This window comes from Pseudonaja textilis, chromosome 2 (genome assembly GCF_049901715.1).
Source record: "Pseudonaja textilis isolate UNSWEBS1 chromosome 2, rPseTex1.2, whole genome shotgun sequence".
NCBI classification, from domain to species: Eukaryota; Metazoa; Chordata; class Lepidosauria; order Squamata; family Elapidae; genus Pseudonaja; species Pseudonaja textilis.
In genome coordinates, this window is record NC_141991.1 from 205222375 (window position 1) to 205235916 (window position 13542).

Sequence of the window (13542 nt, forward strand, 5' to 3'; positions counted from 1 at the left end):
TACAACTTATATTAAGTATGAGCATCAGTTATAGATCTTAGATAGTTTTATAAATATATTCTAACTTTGTCTTAAACGATTTCATTATCTATTAAGATAAATATAACTGACCAAGATAATAATTGCAGTATATGCAAGTAAACAAGTTCTCAAATGCAACAGAATCTACACATTTATTCAGAAGCAGAATTGCAGGTTTTATTTTTTTTTTTAAAGAAAAAGAGCAGACCACCATCAGGCTTTATTCTCATTATTCAGTAATAATCCAAACAATTCAGCTAGCTAACATTTCTCCTTATTATTTTCATAGAACTGTTAATTTAAATATGACCTGCCTGTGTATTTTGTAATAATTTAACATAAAATGTGACTTGGATTAAATTAGATTTTTTTATACAATAAACAATGTTAAAATGACCAAAAACAGGATAGAAATTTGGTATGTCTCAAGATATAGGATACGTATGGTCAAAATTTCAGTTGCATTTCAGTGCAGACCCTTGATTCTAGAATAATTTGTTCCCTGCTGACAATCTTGTAGATGTGTAACCTCCTCCCAGCTTCCTGATTATTAATGGCTCTCTTGGAGACACCATGTCTACCAAGCAGCTTCAATTAAACGAAGCCAAAGCATCTTTTTGTTTTTTACTCTAACCATACAGTTTCAGGATCAAACTCTTATATTTAACATATAGTATCGCTCACATTTATGCACATGTGGTCTTCAAAACATCATATAAACATACAGTTCTGAGATGGTTATACACACTCATTATAAACGCAGTTTTGGGAACTTTTTTCTGAAGTGCTGCCCAAAATGTAAAAATCAGCATTACAAATTAGAAGAACAAATTGTAGACTACGTGCCAAGGAGTATTTTCCATTACTAGGAATAGATTCTACCTGGACAATTATGGAACTGAACTGTTTGTTTTATATTAAAAAATTATCTGCTTAACTACTCAGTACCATTCTTTATGTTTTCCACTATTCATAATAAGGTACCATAAACAGAAGGACATTATTGCTGTGGCCATATTTAATATTCTATTATAAATTATTACACATGTTTTGATAATTTGCATTGAATTCTATCTAACACTAGTGCTCTTGCATAAAATTTATACAAATGCAGCTTGATCGCTTGCTAGATGTATTATATTCCAAAAAGTTTCTAAAACTAACTAACTCAGTTATTGTCTGGGTATATTTCTAACTTGATTTAAGAATAGATTTATTAACACTTCAGAACTGTTTCAGGTTTTACATCTGTTTTTCAGGACATTTAAATGTTTAGGAAAATAATGTACAAATTACTTTTTCGCCATTTAATGTTTAGCTGCAATCTTAACATTATTGGATTAAATTCATACGTATAATAGATCTAATACAATCAATTAGCTGCATGTTAGCAACATGTCCCATTTATTTTAACAATCCTCTAAGTAACACAGTTTACATTTAATCATTGTTTACAGCTAAATCTCATTCAGATAAATGGATTATATTTCTACTGAAAAGATTAGGAGTCAAGATTTAAGATACACTCAAATCAATTTACATTCAAATCAGAGGCACTGGATTCCTTTGGCATCAACAGAACTTGAACCAGAGGATAAGTAGATGAAAAGTCTATGAATTAAAAGCAATAATAATTATGTGAATAAGCCTTCTAACATATTCCACAGAGAATATGATTAGAAACAATGCAGCTTTATATATTACTCTTAAATACTTTAGGTACAAGACTGTTTCATTAAATTAAGTGTACCTAATAAAACCAGGGATTCACCAACTTGCTTTCTCTAATGTGGATATTTGTTCCATGTCAGGATAAATAATGATGATGATGATGATGATGATAATAATAATAATAATAATAATAATAATAATAATAATAATAATAATGGCTATGGTTTACTTTTTTTCTTTTTGCTAACATTACACACATGTAAAGGCATTATTAGCTTTCTGATCCATTCACCAGAATTAAAGTGTTCACATATTAATTAATATATGTTCTGCCAATACTAGAATGAATTTTTCCCACTGCAAATGAAAAAAAAGTAATCGTAATTTTTTTAAGAAATAAAATAAAATTTAATTTTAAAGAAGCAAAATAAAAGAACAGGTAAGCTATTTGTATCTTATTGAATATAAGAAACATCAGGAGGAAAAGGAAATATAGATTGCAGCTTAAACTAGTCATATTTTTCAAGAAGAAAAATAAGAGCAGCTCTAAAATCCTGAAAATATTTATATTGAGTCATTCTGGCGCACATGGAAGAAGTACCATTATTAACATAGCAAGTCTTTTAGAAGATTGTTAATAAGGGTATCAAAATATCAAAAATATAAGATACAGTGTATCATCTTCCTCTCAGAATTTATTGTGAAACTATGTTTACTTCAAGTCTATCTAGTTTCAAGGGATCGTTCATTCATACCTCTATTCACCGGTTTCTGAAAAATGATTTAATAATCATCATCAGACTGAAAAAAATTGTCACAACAAATCAGATATTAATAAAATAACCAAAAATATTTTGCAAAAACAGCAAAAATAAAACACAATTCAAATTATTTAATAAAAGGCACATAGAACATACAAAAGTTTCTTCCCACAAGTTACAAACATCAAGCAATGTATTTCATGTAAAAATCTATATATGTGAACTGGCTGACTCTATTGTAAGCTTTCTAACAATTTGAGATTTTGTCTAAGATTATTGGAAAAAAATATCTGAAAATATTTTAAAATAATTCATATTACTTTTGTTTGATATTTTTTCATCAGGTGAAATTTTATCTTTCTGACTATAGGAAAAATATTAGTAACATTTTTATAGTGATCTTCTTATAAAGGGAAAAATAAAAAGCACAATATAGTGGATTGGAAATATTAGTGAAGTGGAGGTTTTTTGTTGGTCAAATGTTATGGTTGGTTCTCCCCCTCTCCCCATTAATCAATTAAAGTTCTGGGTCCAATAAGCATTAGGCTTTTTCAATTGAGTTGCTTTTGGTGAAGGGCAACCATTTTTTAAAATGCACACCACTATTCTTTCCTATATTAGACTAGAAGTCACAAAAACATCTTTCCCTCAATACTGGAAAACCTATATATGATAGTATGTGTGTATTCAAATCTAAATGCTTGCTTATTAAATTTGGTTTTAAAAGAAATCTTTGTTCCATGTACCATTTCTATTTAACCGTATCTATTTCTTTTCTTATCTCAGACAATTGGTGTTGTTTGAGTATTCAAACTTACCCTCCTAAAGTCTAACCAGAGTATATTGGTGCCAAAAGATTAAAAGTGAAAAACTCTCTAAAAGTCTTAATCTTTCAGTCTTTAATAGTAGATATATTACATCCCAAAAACCATCTAAAAAAAAGATCTATGTTGTTGCTATGCCAGGTGCCTACAGCTCAGTAAATCTGAAAGAGTTTGAGATATGGAAGCTTCTATTTTGCAGCCGAACTAGGCTGACAACTGTACATTGATTTCACACGTGACACTAAAAATCAAGCCAGAGGTTCTTCCCTGCTATAATTAAAATCTTGCTAACGCTAGATAGTAACCGCAGGTCAGTAAGTTTTAAATTATTACATTTTTACATTTTTAAATCTAACATATACTGTAGTCAGCGTAAATGTTATGACCATTGCATTAAGCTAATATAATCCTAATCTAAAATTTAACATCCAACATATTTATTTCATTTTAAGTACATTTAATGAGATAGATTTAAGATTGTCATAAATAAAAGCTACCCAAGAATAAAGCAACATTTTTAGTTACTTAGATGAATTTCTATCTCAATCTTTCAAAATGGCACATTATAAACAACTTTGAAGTATCTAACTGGATGTTAAAAAAAGATATGTACTTAATAGTAGAAAATATATATAGCTCAGGGTTATCTACTGTATATCTTACTTATACAAGAAGATACCAATGAAACAATGTCGCATTGTTCAAAGTACTTCATATAAGTTAGCTTTATACAGCGTCTCCCAAATATTCAGTCAGATTATTTATCTGTGGGGGGAAATGCTATTAAAATGGAGAAGCTGCCATTTAGTATCACTTTTGAAATTCCCACTTTTAGGCAGAGCAACATTACAATCAAGAACATAGTTTTTATGACTAAATGAAAGTATGATACAGTACTTTGCATTATATAAAGTAATATGTGGGGCATCCCAGAAAATTACTTTGTTGGGGATCTGCTCTCTGAATCAGCTTACCCTACCCTGGAACTTTTCAGATGTTTGAGCTGAAATTCTTAATAATGTCTTACTAAGCATATAATGGGTGGCATTAGGGTAGTTTAACTGGATTTAAGAATGAAGCGAGGGGAGGGGAAGGTAGAGAAGAAAGAGAGAGAGACAGAGACAGAGAGAGACAAGAAAGAAAGAAAGAAAGAAAGAAAGAAAGAAAGAAAGAAAGAAAGAAAGAAAGAAAGGAGGGAGGGAGGGAGGGAGGGAGGGAGGGAGGGAGGGAAGGAAGGGAAGGAAGGAAGGAAGGAAGGAAGGAAGGAAGGAAGGAAGGAAGGAAGGAAGGAAGGAAGGAAGGAAGGAAAAGAGAGAGAGAGACCGGGGCATAGATGTGGCAATTTAATCGCTAGAAGAACTACACTTTGGCCAAAAGTACTTAGCTGTAGTGTAGCATCTCATCTTCCAGGCAATGTTAATCCCCATCAGTAGTGTTGTTCCAGTCTCAAGGCTGATCTCACTCTTTTATCCATTCTAAAATATCATAAAATATTTTTGAAAGATGTAAAGAAGATCATAAAAGGCAATCACACATTTTTAGTTTGGCCCATGGAGACATTTTTATTTCTATTCACTGAACAGATCTGTTTACTCATAGTTTCAGCTGTTCCACATAGTCATTTATTTATGAAATTACAGGAGGGGGTAGTCTCCAAGCTACTTTTTTAATATTATGATCCTAAAAATGATATAGATTTAAAGGAATGCTAACATTTGTCATGATTTGTCCAAAGAAATAAGAAAAATTAAGCCAGCCCACATCTGCAATTCTACATGGTCATAATCTACGCTACCTGTTAGCTTTCTCTTTTGCCAGGTCTTTAAACTGATAATATAAAACATATTCCAGGCAGTTTTGCCAAATCATTTTAGTAAGATAGGCAAAGATGCCTCCTGCTCCATTTTAGTAAAGTTAGCTGAAGAGGGCACTAAAGAATGTCATGTGAACCGCTTTACTCAAAGCGTCATCAATTTTAGCATTTCCATACTTTTTTTTGTATGCACTTTTCTTTACAACAGTGAATTTTGTAACAATTTTCTGAATGTTAGCTACAAACCAGGGTCCTTTTTCTCATAGTTCTGTCTTAGGTAAAAGTGTGCATTGAAGCTACCCTGTCTTAATAAATTGACTTATCAGACATAATGGCTACATTATCTAGAAGTGTTTCTTAACTTAAGCAAATTTAATGTATGTGAACTACAATTTGCAGAATTTCCCAGCTAGCTTGCTAGCTTTGAAATCCTGGAAGCTGAAGTCCTCATATCCTAAAGTTGTGAGGTTGAAATACTGATCTAGATCAGAGATGATTGCATTATACTCATACAATTGCATTAATCTAAATTGTACCAACAAATAATTGTACCTTGAGTATTTGTATCTTGGTTTGAATATGAGGTTAGACATGCCCCAAACTACACCAGTACTTATGCTAGCAAAGAGATTTTGGTCATTGGAGCAATTACTCAGAGAAAGTTTTAGAAATATCTTGTAAGATGCAATTAGGTTTTCCTGCACAAGTTATTTGAATCCTCTTCCTAAATATAAAAACTAATATAGTTGCTACTAATCATGTTATAAATCAACCTTAATTATTAAATTTCAAGTCTGTATCCTATAATTTTATGTAAGCTACGTACGTTACATAAATTATTACATAATTCAAACTGACTTTGTGTTTTGGGGTCATATAGGCCTCTGTCTCTCAACATTTTACAGGTTTTTGTAGCAAAAGGAAGCCTTTGTTGTGGCAACATAAAAATGCAGGAGAGGACTAACCCTTGACAATATTAGTGACAAAACAGCTTTAGTGTGGTTGAATCTGTAATCAACACATTGAACTAATAACAGCAAGGGTCATCATTAATAAAAGCAGGAACATTAAGTCACAAATCAACCTTGAGTTTTCACTTGAAGCACAAATAACCAGGCTGAAGATATACATTATGGGAAGACCTAGTTCTATGGAGAAGGCTTTGAAGTTGGTAGTGGTGGAAGGAAAGGAAAGAAGACAACTAGAAACAAGATGGACTCAGTTACAAGTGGTGATGGGTGCACCTTTGGAATACTGAAGGGCCATGTTAGGGATGGATGATCTTGAGAAAATCTACAGGTAAGAGTCAACGATGTATTGATGGCACGGTTTCATCCCCACCATCACTGTTTCAAAGAAAGTTATGTTTTATTTTTCCAAAGGCAAAAACAGCCCAAAGCATCCCAATTGCCCAACCCAACACAAGAATAAAAGGTGACCCAAGCCTCACTCCCAGAAAGGCCTCCTTGCAGCCCACCTAATGGCAACCCCGATGCCCTTGAACCCTGCAACTTCTTCTCCAAGGTCTCCAAACTCTAAGACTGGGTGGAAAGTAAGCCACACCTTCACCTGCTTCTCCCCAAGTTCTCCTGTCCCAGCAGCCTTCACTCCAGCGAAGAGGAGCAAGCAGGGAGGGGGCTGCCCTGTTCCTCTCTTCTCTTTGCTTGCCTGCCTCCCTCCACAATTTCCCACCTGGTGGCAGGTGACTGGCCCCCAGCCTCAGCCCCTCTTTGAGCGCCTGGCTGATGAACCACAGACAGGCACATTACTGGTCACCTCCTGAGCCCAGTTGCCAGCCAGACTCATTGATTGCCACCCAACTGAGGAGAGGGAGGAGGGCAGCCACACACAGCTGCCTCCATGTAAGGAAACGTGTAGATATTAGAAGGCGCAAAGCAAGGGGAATCTGTGGAAGAAGAAAGGTTCCACTGCCTGACAGCATCTGGAAGACTTTTGATGATTTCTTTTTCCTCCATCCCCTTATATCTCTTCCACTCCAAGAGATCCCCCCATAAACTCTGCAAAAAACAACACCCCCTGCATTAAGGTGGGATTGGCTGCACCTCCAAATATAGCCTTTCGATCCACACTCTTGTTAAGCTGATTCGATCAGATTAAGAGTAGAACCAAAAAAGGCACCATTCTCTCTCTCCCTCCCTCCCTCTCTCTCTCTCTTTCTCCCTCTCCCTCTCTCTGTCTCTCTCTTGTTTTGCAAAACAAACTGACGAACAAAAAAATAATCCAGGGTTTCTTCACTGGCCGGGATTTGCGGGGGGTGGGATAACTGAAAAGACAAGATTGTTTAGCCTGGGATAAGTTTAAGCTGCTACCGGCTTTTGCATCTAAAGTCCCTCGATGCGTGTAAGCGGCAAGGAAATATATATATTCCTTCGATCGCGTGTACGAAGGAATTAAATTTCAGTGTCAAGTATCAGAAGGTTAGGAGAATATTGTGTGTAGATAAACCTTGCCACCCCTTGCCCCTGGGGGAGCCCCATACACAATGTGGAGATGATGAATGGGCATTGGGAGAGGAGATCGAAGCGAGGGCCGTCTTGCCTCAACTCTCTCCTACAAAACTATAGGGCAATTAATTGTGCCTTGTCCCCTCATCCTTCATCTCCTTGTGGCACATATCGATGGAGATTACTGCTGATGGACCATTTTATCACCTTAAATAAACAGTCACCACCTCTTCTAACCTCAATCTAATATATGGGCCACGAGCCCTCCTTGGAAAACGGTGCCGCTCCTGTTGGGGAGAAAACAGAAGGGTGGAAAAGAGCTACAATAGGTTGAAGATATGGTGGCAATTGAGGGAAATATATACACCGTACAGATATGTACGTCGAGGTTTAACCCAAAGGGGCTCCTCTTCATCGCTCCCACCCCTCCCGCTTGCCCGCCAGGCTGGGAGCGTGGCAAAAGACGCTCGCCAGACAGACGGCTAAATGCGCGGAAGGGGGCGGACTGTGCAACCTGCCGGTTCGTTTCACACGTTGCAGAGCGCGGCGAGGGGCAGGAACGTCCCTTGTTTTGTTTTTCAACCTCAGTGGTGGTGGTGGGGGGGCAGCGAGGGGGCGAAGATGCGTTTCAAAACTAGACTTCAAGAGCAGAAAAGCAGGAATGAGGCGGCAGTTGTAAAGGCGCGGTGTCTCTTTGGCTCTGCCTTAATTAAGGGATTTCAACTCCATAAACTGCCCTTACTTTAACAGAAAGGTGGCTGGATATCTTGGACTTCTAGTAACCAGTAAGCAACTTAAACGTGTGTGTGTGTGTGTGTGTGTGTGTGTGTGTGTGTTAGAAATAATTGCACTAGGCCAAAAGCGTCTTATTGGGTTATTGCTTATTTGCAAATCTTAGGATAGGAAACCTTCCCCAAAGCACCGAACTTTTTTTACGCTCGTGGACGCCATGAAAGAGAAAAGGACGGGAATTCTGTTTCATCTCCAGTAAAACAAAAACAAAAAACTTTACTTGCTCGAAAACTTTGGGATGCATTAAAAGCTTTTACTACGTCATACCCAGATTGCTCATTTCACCGTATCCATTCCACTCTCAATTCTCTCCATTTGCTGTGATCTCTTTGCTAGAATATTTCCGCTAGAAAGAGCAAATCTTCAATGTTTGAAAAAAATAAATAAAAATCAATCTGTGCGGGCAATATCTTCTCCACGTTAACCTCAAATTAATTTATGTCAAGAACTGGAAATTCCTAAGTGCCAAAGACAGCTGTCAAGTGTCTATTTATCTGGAAGTCGATGTGTAAGTGAAATAATGACGGTGTGTGTGTGTGTGTGTGTGTGTGTGTGTGTGTGTGAACTGGTAAATTAGCTACTGTTCATGTTATGGAATCATTGCCATGCAGCGAAACAGATGCCTTAACAGACGTATGAAGTTACATGACATCATACCATTTTCAATTTCATATATTAATGTCAACAATAATAAATAGCATTATATTATAATGGATAGTAATGATATTGGTGATATAATGAGTATGTTACTTAATACTAATCTAGGGATGGAGCATTGCAACTTTTTCTTCTGCTTGCACCACAGACTTTAATTAAATTTTAGCATTCCAGTTTGTATTTTGCCTGGAAAGCATTTAAGCTGAATAGTGTTACTGACAGCTGGATTTGTATCCTAATTAAGCGAAATATTGGAACTCGACTCATTAGGGCTTAGACTCCATCCATGGAGTAAATAGCCACTAAAATTACTAAATGTGTTTTGGGTAAGAGTGCTAAATGATAATCCAATAACTTGCTTTAACTGGGCTAAGGGTGACAAAAAATAACATGCGTTTTACAATAGTCAAGGCAAGATTAATGATGGGGAATAGGGCAAGCAAATGAAGGCACCATCAACACGCACAAGTCCTTGTGCTGCCCTCTGCCCAACATTTCTGACTTTCTGACCCAGGACTTCTAAAATGCCCAACTATTTATTTATTTAGTTATTTGTTTAGATATCGTCTCCAGTCCCAGCTAGAAACCTGGGTGGTTTGAGAAGTATTCCCCTCCAGTTGCAGTAGAGCTCGTGTGTTGCGTTTGCTACTAAATGGAGCGAGTAGCACCTCCGTCCAAGCGTTCTTGTTCCGAGCAATGGGCACATTCGAACGGACCGGACAGCACGCGAAATGGGGAGAAGCGAAACAGCGAAACAAAACTTCATTCATTTGGGCACCAGAAAGGCCGGTGGCAGCGGGGAGGAGGAGGAGAAGGCGATAGGAGGTCTCTGTTTCCCGCTCAGCTCTAGTGGCCTTCGCAGCCAGCTCGCCAGTACCTCCCACCTCCAGTTAGGTCCCTTCAAAGAGCAAGCGCCAGCTCCTTTGCTGTAGAGACGGACCCCCCCCCACACACACCCCTCTCGCACCCCGCCCAGCCTTGCGCCAGTCTTTTGACGGTCCCTGGTCGCCGCCGGAGAAAGGATTTGGGATCCTCTCGGACAGCCCAGAACAGACGGATCCGGCGACGAAGTTGCGGCCACAGGGAATGAAAAGGAGGGTGGGGAGCTCGAGGTCGGAGCATCGACGGCCCGATCCACCAGCAGCCTTAGCTCCGGGCTCTTAGACTTCTTGGCCTGCCGCCCAATGATCGGAAGGAAGTCCCTTTTTGCAAGGGAGGGAAAGAGAAGGGAGCGGGCCGGGTCGAAGCCGAGGTTTGGGATGGGGGAGGCGACGGCCCGAGCGGGGTTGGCGCGAGCTCCACTCCCTCGCTGCAGCCGAAACCCGCCCCACGCGTGGAGCTGAGCCACCCTTTGGAGCGGCTGAAGGCCACCTGGTGGCTCTTACAAGCCTTTCTAGGAAGAAGGGCGCGACTTCGGGGCGGGGGCTTAATTCCGGACAAAAAGAGAAGAGTTCGATCGCTGGAAGCGGCTTTTCTTTTGCTTTTCTTTTCTTTTCTTTTCTTAAGTTCACCAGCTTGCTCTTTAGAAGGCCCTTTCTCTCTCGAATTACCGATTTCGGGCTGCGAGAAGTAAAGCTACGGTATCTCTGCTGGCAATTCAAAGCGCCTCTCGGAGCCTCTTAATTTATAACACCAATAATTTATGGGATCGCTTCTTTTCTAACCTCCCTGCGCTTCTTGGGAAAAACCAGCCGCTGCACCATCAGGTGATAAGGCAACAAGGCAGGATCTGAATGCCGGAAACGGATCCAGGTTGACGCCTCGCTTTCAGAGGACGGTTAAAAAGAGAACAGCTAAGATTACAATATTCCACAGAGTGAGGGCGAAGAAAAAGATCTCCTACTGTGCTTTTTCTCTTCCTAAATTTTGGAGCAAAAATTTAGAGTAGAGTGGGTCGCATTTGGCTCACTCCACACTGCGGAGCCCTATGCAACTTGGGGTTTACTTCCAAGTAGGTGTTTCAATTCTCTGACCGCTAAACTTTTATGTAAATTCAATGCCAGCTGCAAGTTGTTATTAGAATAAGCTATATGGGAAACTGGGAAATTTCTGTAACTTTGGAAGGAAATTTTAGTTTCACATGGAAATATCTGGTTGAGTGATTGCTACTTTTTTCTCCCACCAACTTGGCTATTTAAATCTTAATTTTTAGAAATAAATTGATGAGGTTTCTTGTATAAGATCTATACACATTCAAGCCACAAATAAAATTAATTGATCTCCTAACTTGATTGCATTTGTTTCCATGGAAATACAGTGAAGGTGTAAGTCATACAGTTTGAAGTAGGATGTTTCACTGGACTGAAGAACAACTAGCTTAAAATGCTACAAATAAGAAGAAAGGAAACCTACAATTATATTATACTTTCTCTTGTATATTTTTTCATGTATTATTTATAGTCTTTCATTATGTTGTCATTTAAGATAACTAAAAATATTTTAAACAATTTCAAATGCCATCCATAGTGCAAATACAGCGCAAACTACAATCCTGAAAAAAGATATTGTCAAAATCCGTATTTGGAAGGGGGGAGAGAATCTATCAAAAAATAATTCAACCTTCTTTTCTGTAAAATAAATATTATTAAAATAAATATTAAATTATTTAATGTAAAATTTCATTCTGAAATTCCCCATTGAGTTTTGAGTCTCAATTGTACTTCTGACATTTATACTTTTGAAAATTCACTTCCTATAAAACAGTTTGGACACTAGGGAGGAAAATCCAGTGGCTCAGATGTTAAATGAAATGAACAAGAGTTAAAGGTATATGATATTTCCAAACAAGCCAATGAAAAAAAGTTAAATTTCTTCCTCCTTGACTGTATTCTCAGTATTCTCAGTGTTTCCAATTCTCTTGCTACACCATTAAGAAAACCTTGAAAGTAAATAAAATTAAATAAAACCACCCATTTTCAAGGAAGTTACAGTAAGGTAAGGCTTTGATAAACAACCTATTGGGAGATTACTGTTTTCCAGAGAACACTTGTGGCAATGCTGCCCAACATTTAATTTAAGCTTATTTCTTAAGTTCATGAAACTTTGGAGACGTGAGTCCTGCTGCTGTTGAACAAGGAGGGAGCCCTGCAAAATGCAAAGATGGAAAGGCCAGCTTGAAGCTACTTTCGGACCTGCTTAATTTAAAGTAAATTGTAGGCATATTTGAGATACCTAGGAGATTTAGTCCTATGCCTCACATTTAAGAGTGGGTTTGGGATGGTCCTATATGCTAGTGGTTTCGATTGGGATCTTGCTGCATGCAATTCTCTACCAGCACAAAATCGGTAAATTTATTTTGGAGTAAAACTTGTGCAAGTTTGCCGCAGAATTCTGCTGTGCAGAGGAACAAATTCGGATGGGATGCCTCAAAGCACTTGAGAAAAGAAAGGACCCCGTGCCTAGAGAAAACTCGGTGGGTACGTACGATTGTTGGGGTCTGCGGTGTGCTGGTTGAGGGGAATGATCTCCATGCGCTGTTGCCCGTAGAGGTAATAGTCCAGTTCTTCGGCGGTGCAGCGAAACTTGGACGCCCCCCTCTCGCTGCACTTGGCCAGGCTGCCGCCGCCGCCGCCGCCCCCTCCCAAGTCCTTGGTCTGCAAGAGCGAGAGCGGGGCTCCCGTCGCGGGATCGGCGCTTTGGATCGGCCCAAAGACGGGGATCTGCGCCATCGGCAACGAAGTCAAGCTGGCCAGGGAGGCGACGGCGCACGAAGATGGGGCGGACGAAGGAGTGGAAGAAGAGGAGGAGGAAGAGGAAGAAGAGGAGGACGAGGAGGTGGACGAAGAGAGAGAGGCCGGGAGCTGCCGAAGGTTGTCGCAGGTTGGGTCGACGACTCTTTCGGGCGCCTGAAGGGGATGGCCCAGCAGCCCCACGCCGCCTTTCAGTTGGCTGCTGGCCGGGAAAAGCTGCTGCCAGTGTTGGAGGTAAGCCGGGTCCACCTTGAGGAAAGCTGATCCGCCGGGGTCACCGGGCTTCAGCATCTCTGCGAGCCTGAGGAGGAGGAGGAAGGAGGAAGGAGAGCTGAGAGGTTCTGCAGGGATTTTGGTCACCCGGGTGGGTCTCAGTCCACTAGACAAGCGCAGGCAGGAGAGAAGCGTGGGTCTTTTACTGAGCGCCCACCCGAGATTTCCCGGGCACCATTGAGAACTGGGGAAGCTCGTTCAGGTTCAGGCGCAAAGCCTGACAGGGTGGACCCTCCCCCCAACTGTCGCCCGGGGGGGGAGAGGGAGAGGAGCCCGGGGGCTCTGACCTCTCTCCTCCCCCCCAAAACTTCCTGCTCCTCTGGGTTGTAGTTGTCCGCTTTATTCCCACCTTCATTCCCACCGCCCTCTGCGCATCCTACCGCATCCCCCGACCTCTTCCCTTCCAACCCAGGGAGGCCACTCCCGCACACACACACACCCATTTCAAACAAGGAGGGAAGGGGGAAAGGCAGCGAATCTCCAGGACAGCGAGCCGCCGGCTGGGTCCGCAGCGTCCCGGCGAGAAAGTTGGCTCGCGGAAAGCAAACTTCATCCGATCGCCGTCAGGAAGCCCAG

The 13542-nt window shown here is 40.0% G+C and overlaps 1 protein-coding gene across 1 annotated transcript in view; it reads right to left on the reverse strand.

Annotated features, from left to right (window-relative positions):
• Nucleotides 1–12984, reverse strand: part of PRDM6 (PR/SET domain 6) — a 77793-nt gene extending 64809 nt beyond the window's left edge. The window contains exon 1 of the mRNA XM_026714656.2: nt 12429–12984. Coding sequence (XP_026570441.1) covers nt 12429–12984 — 556 coding nt within the window. The remainder of the gene's footprint in view (nt 1–12428) is intronic.
• Between the last annotated feature and the right edge of the window lie 558 nt (nt 12985–13542).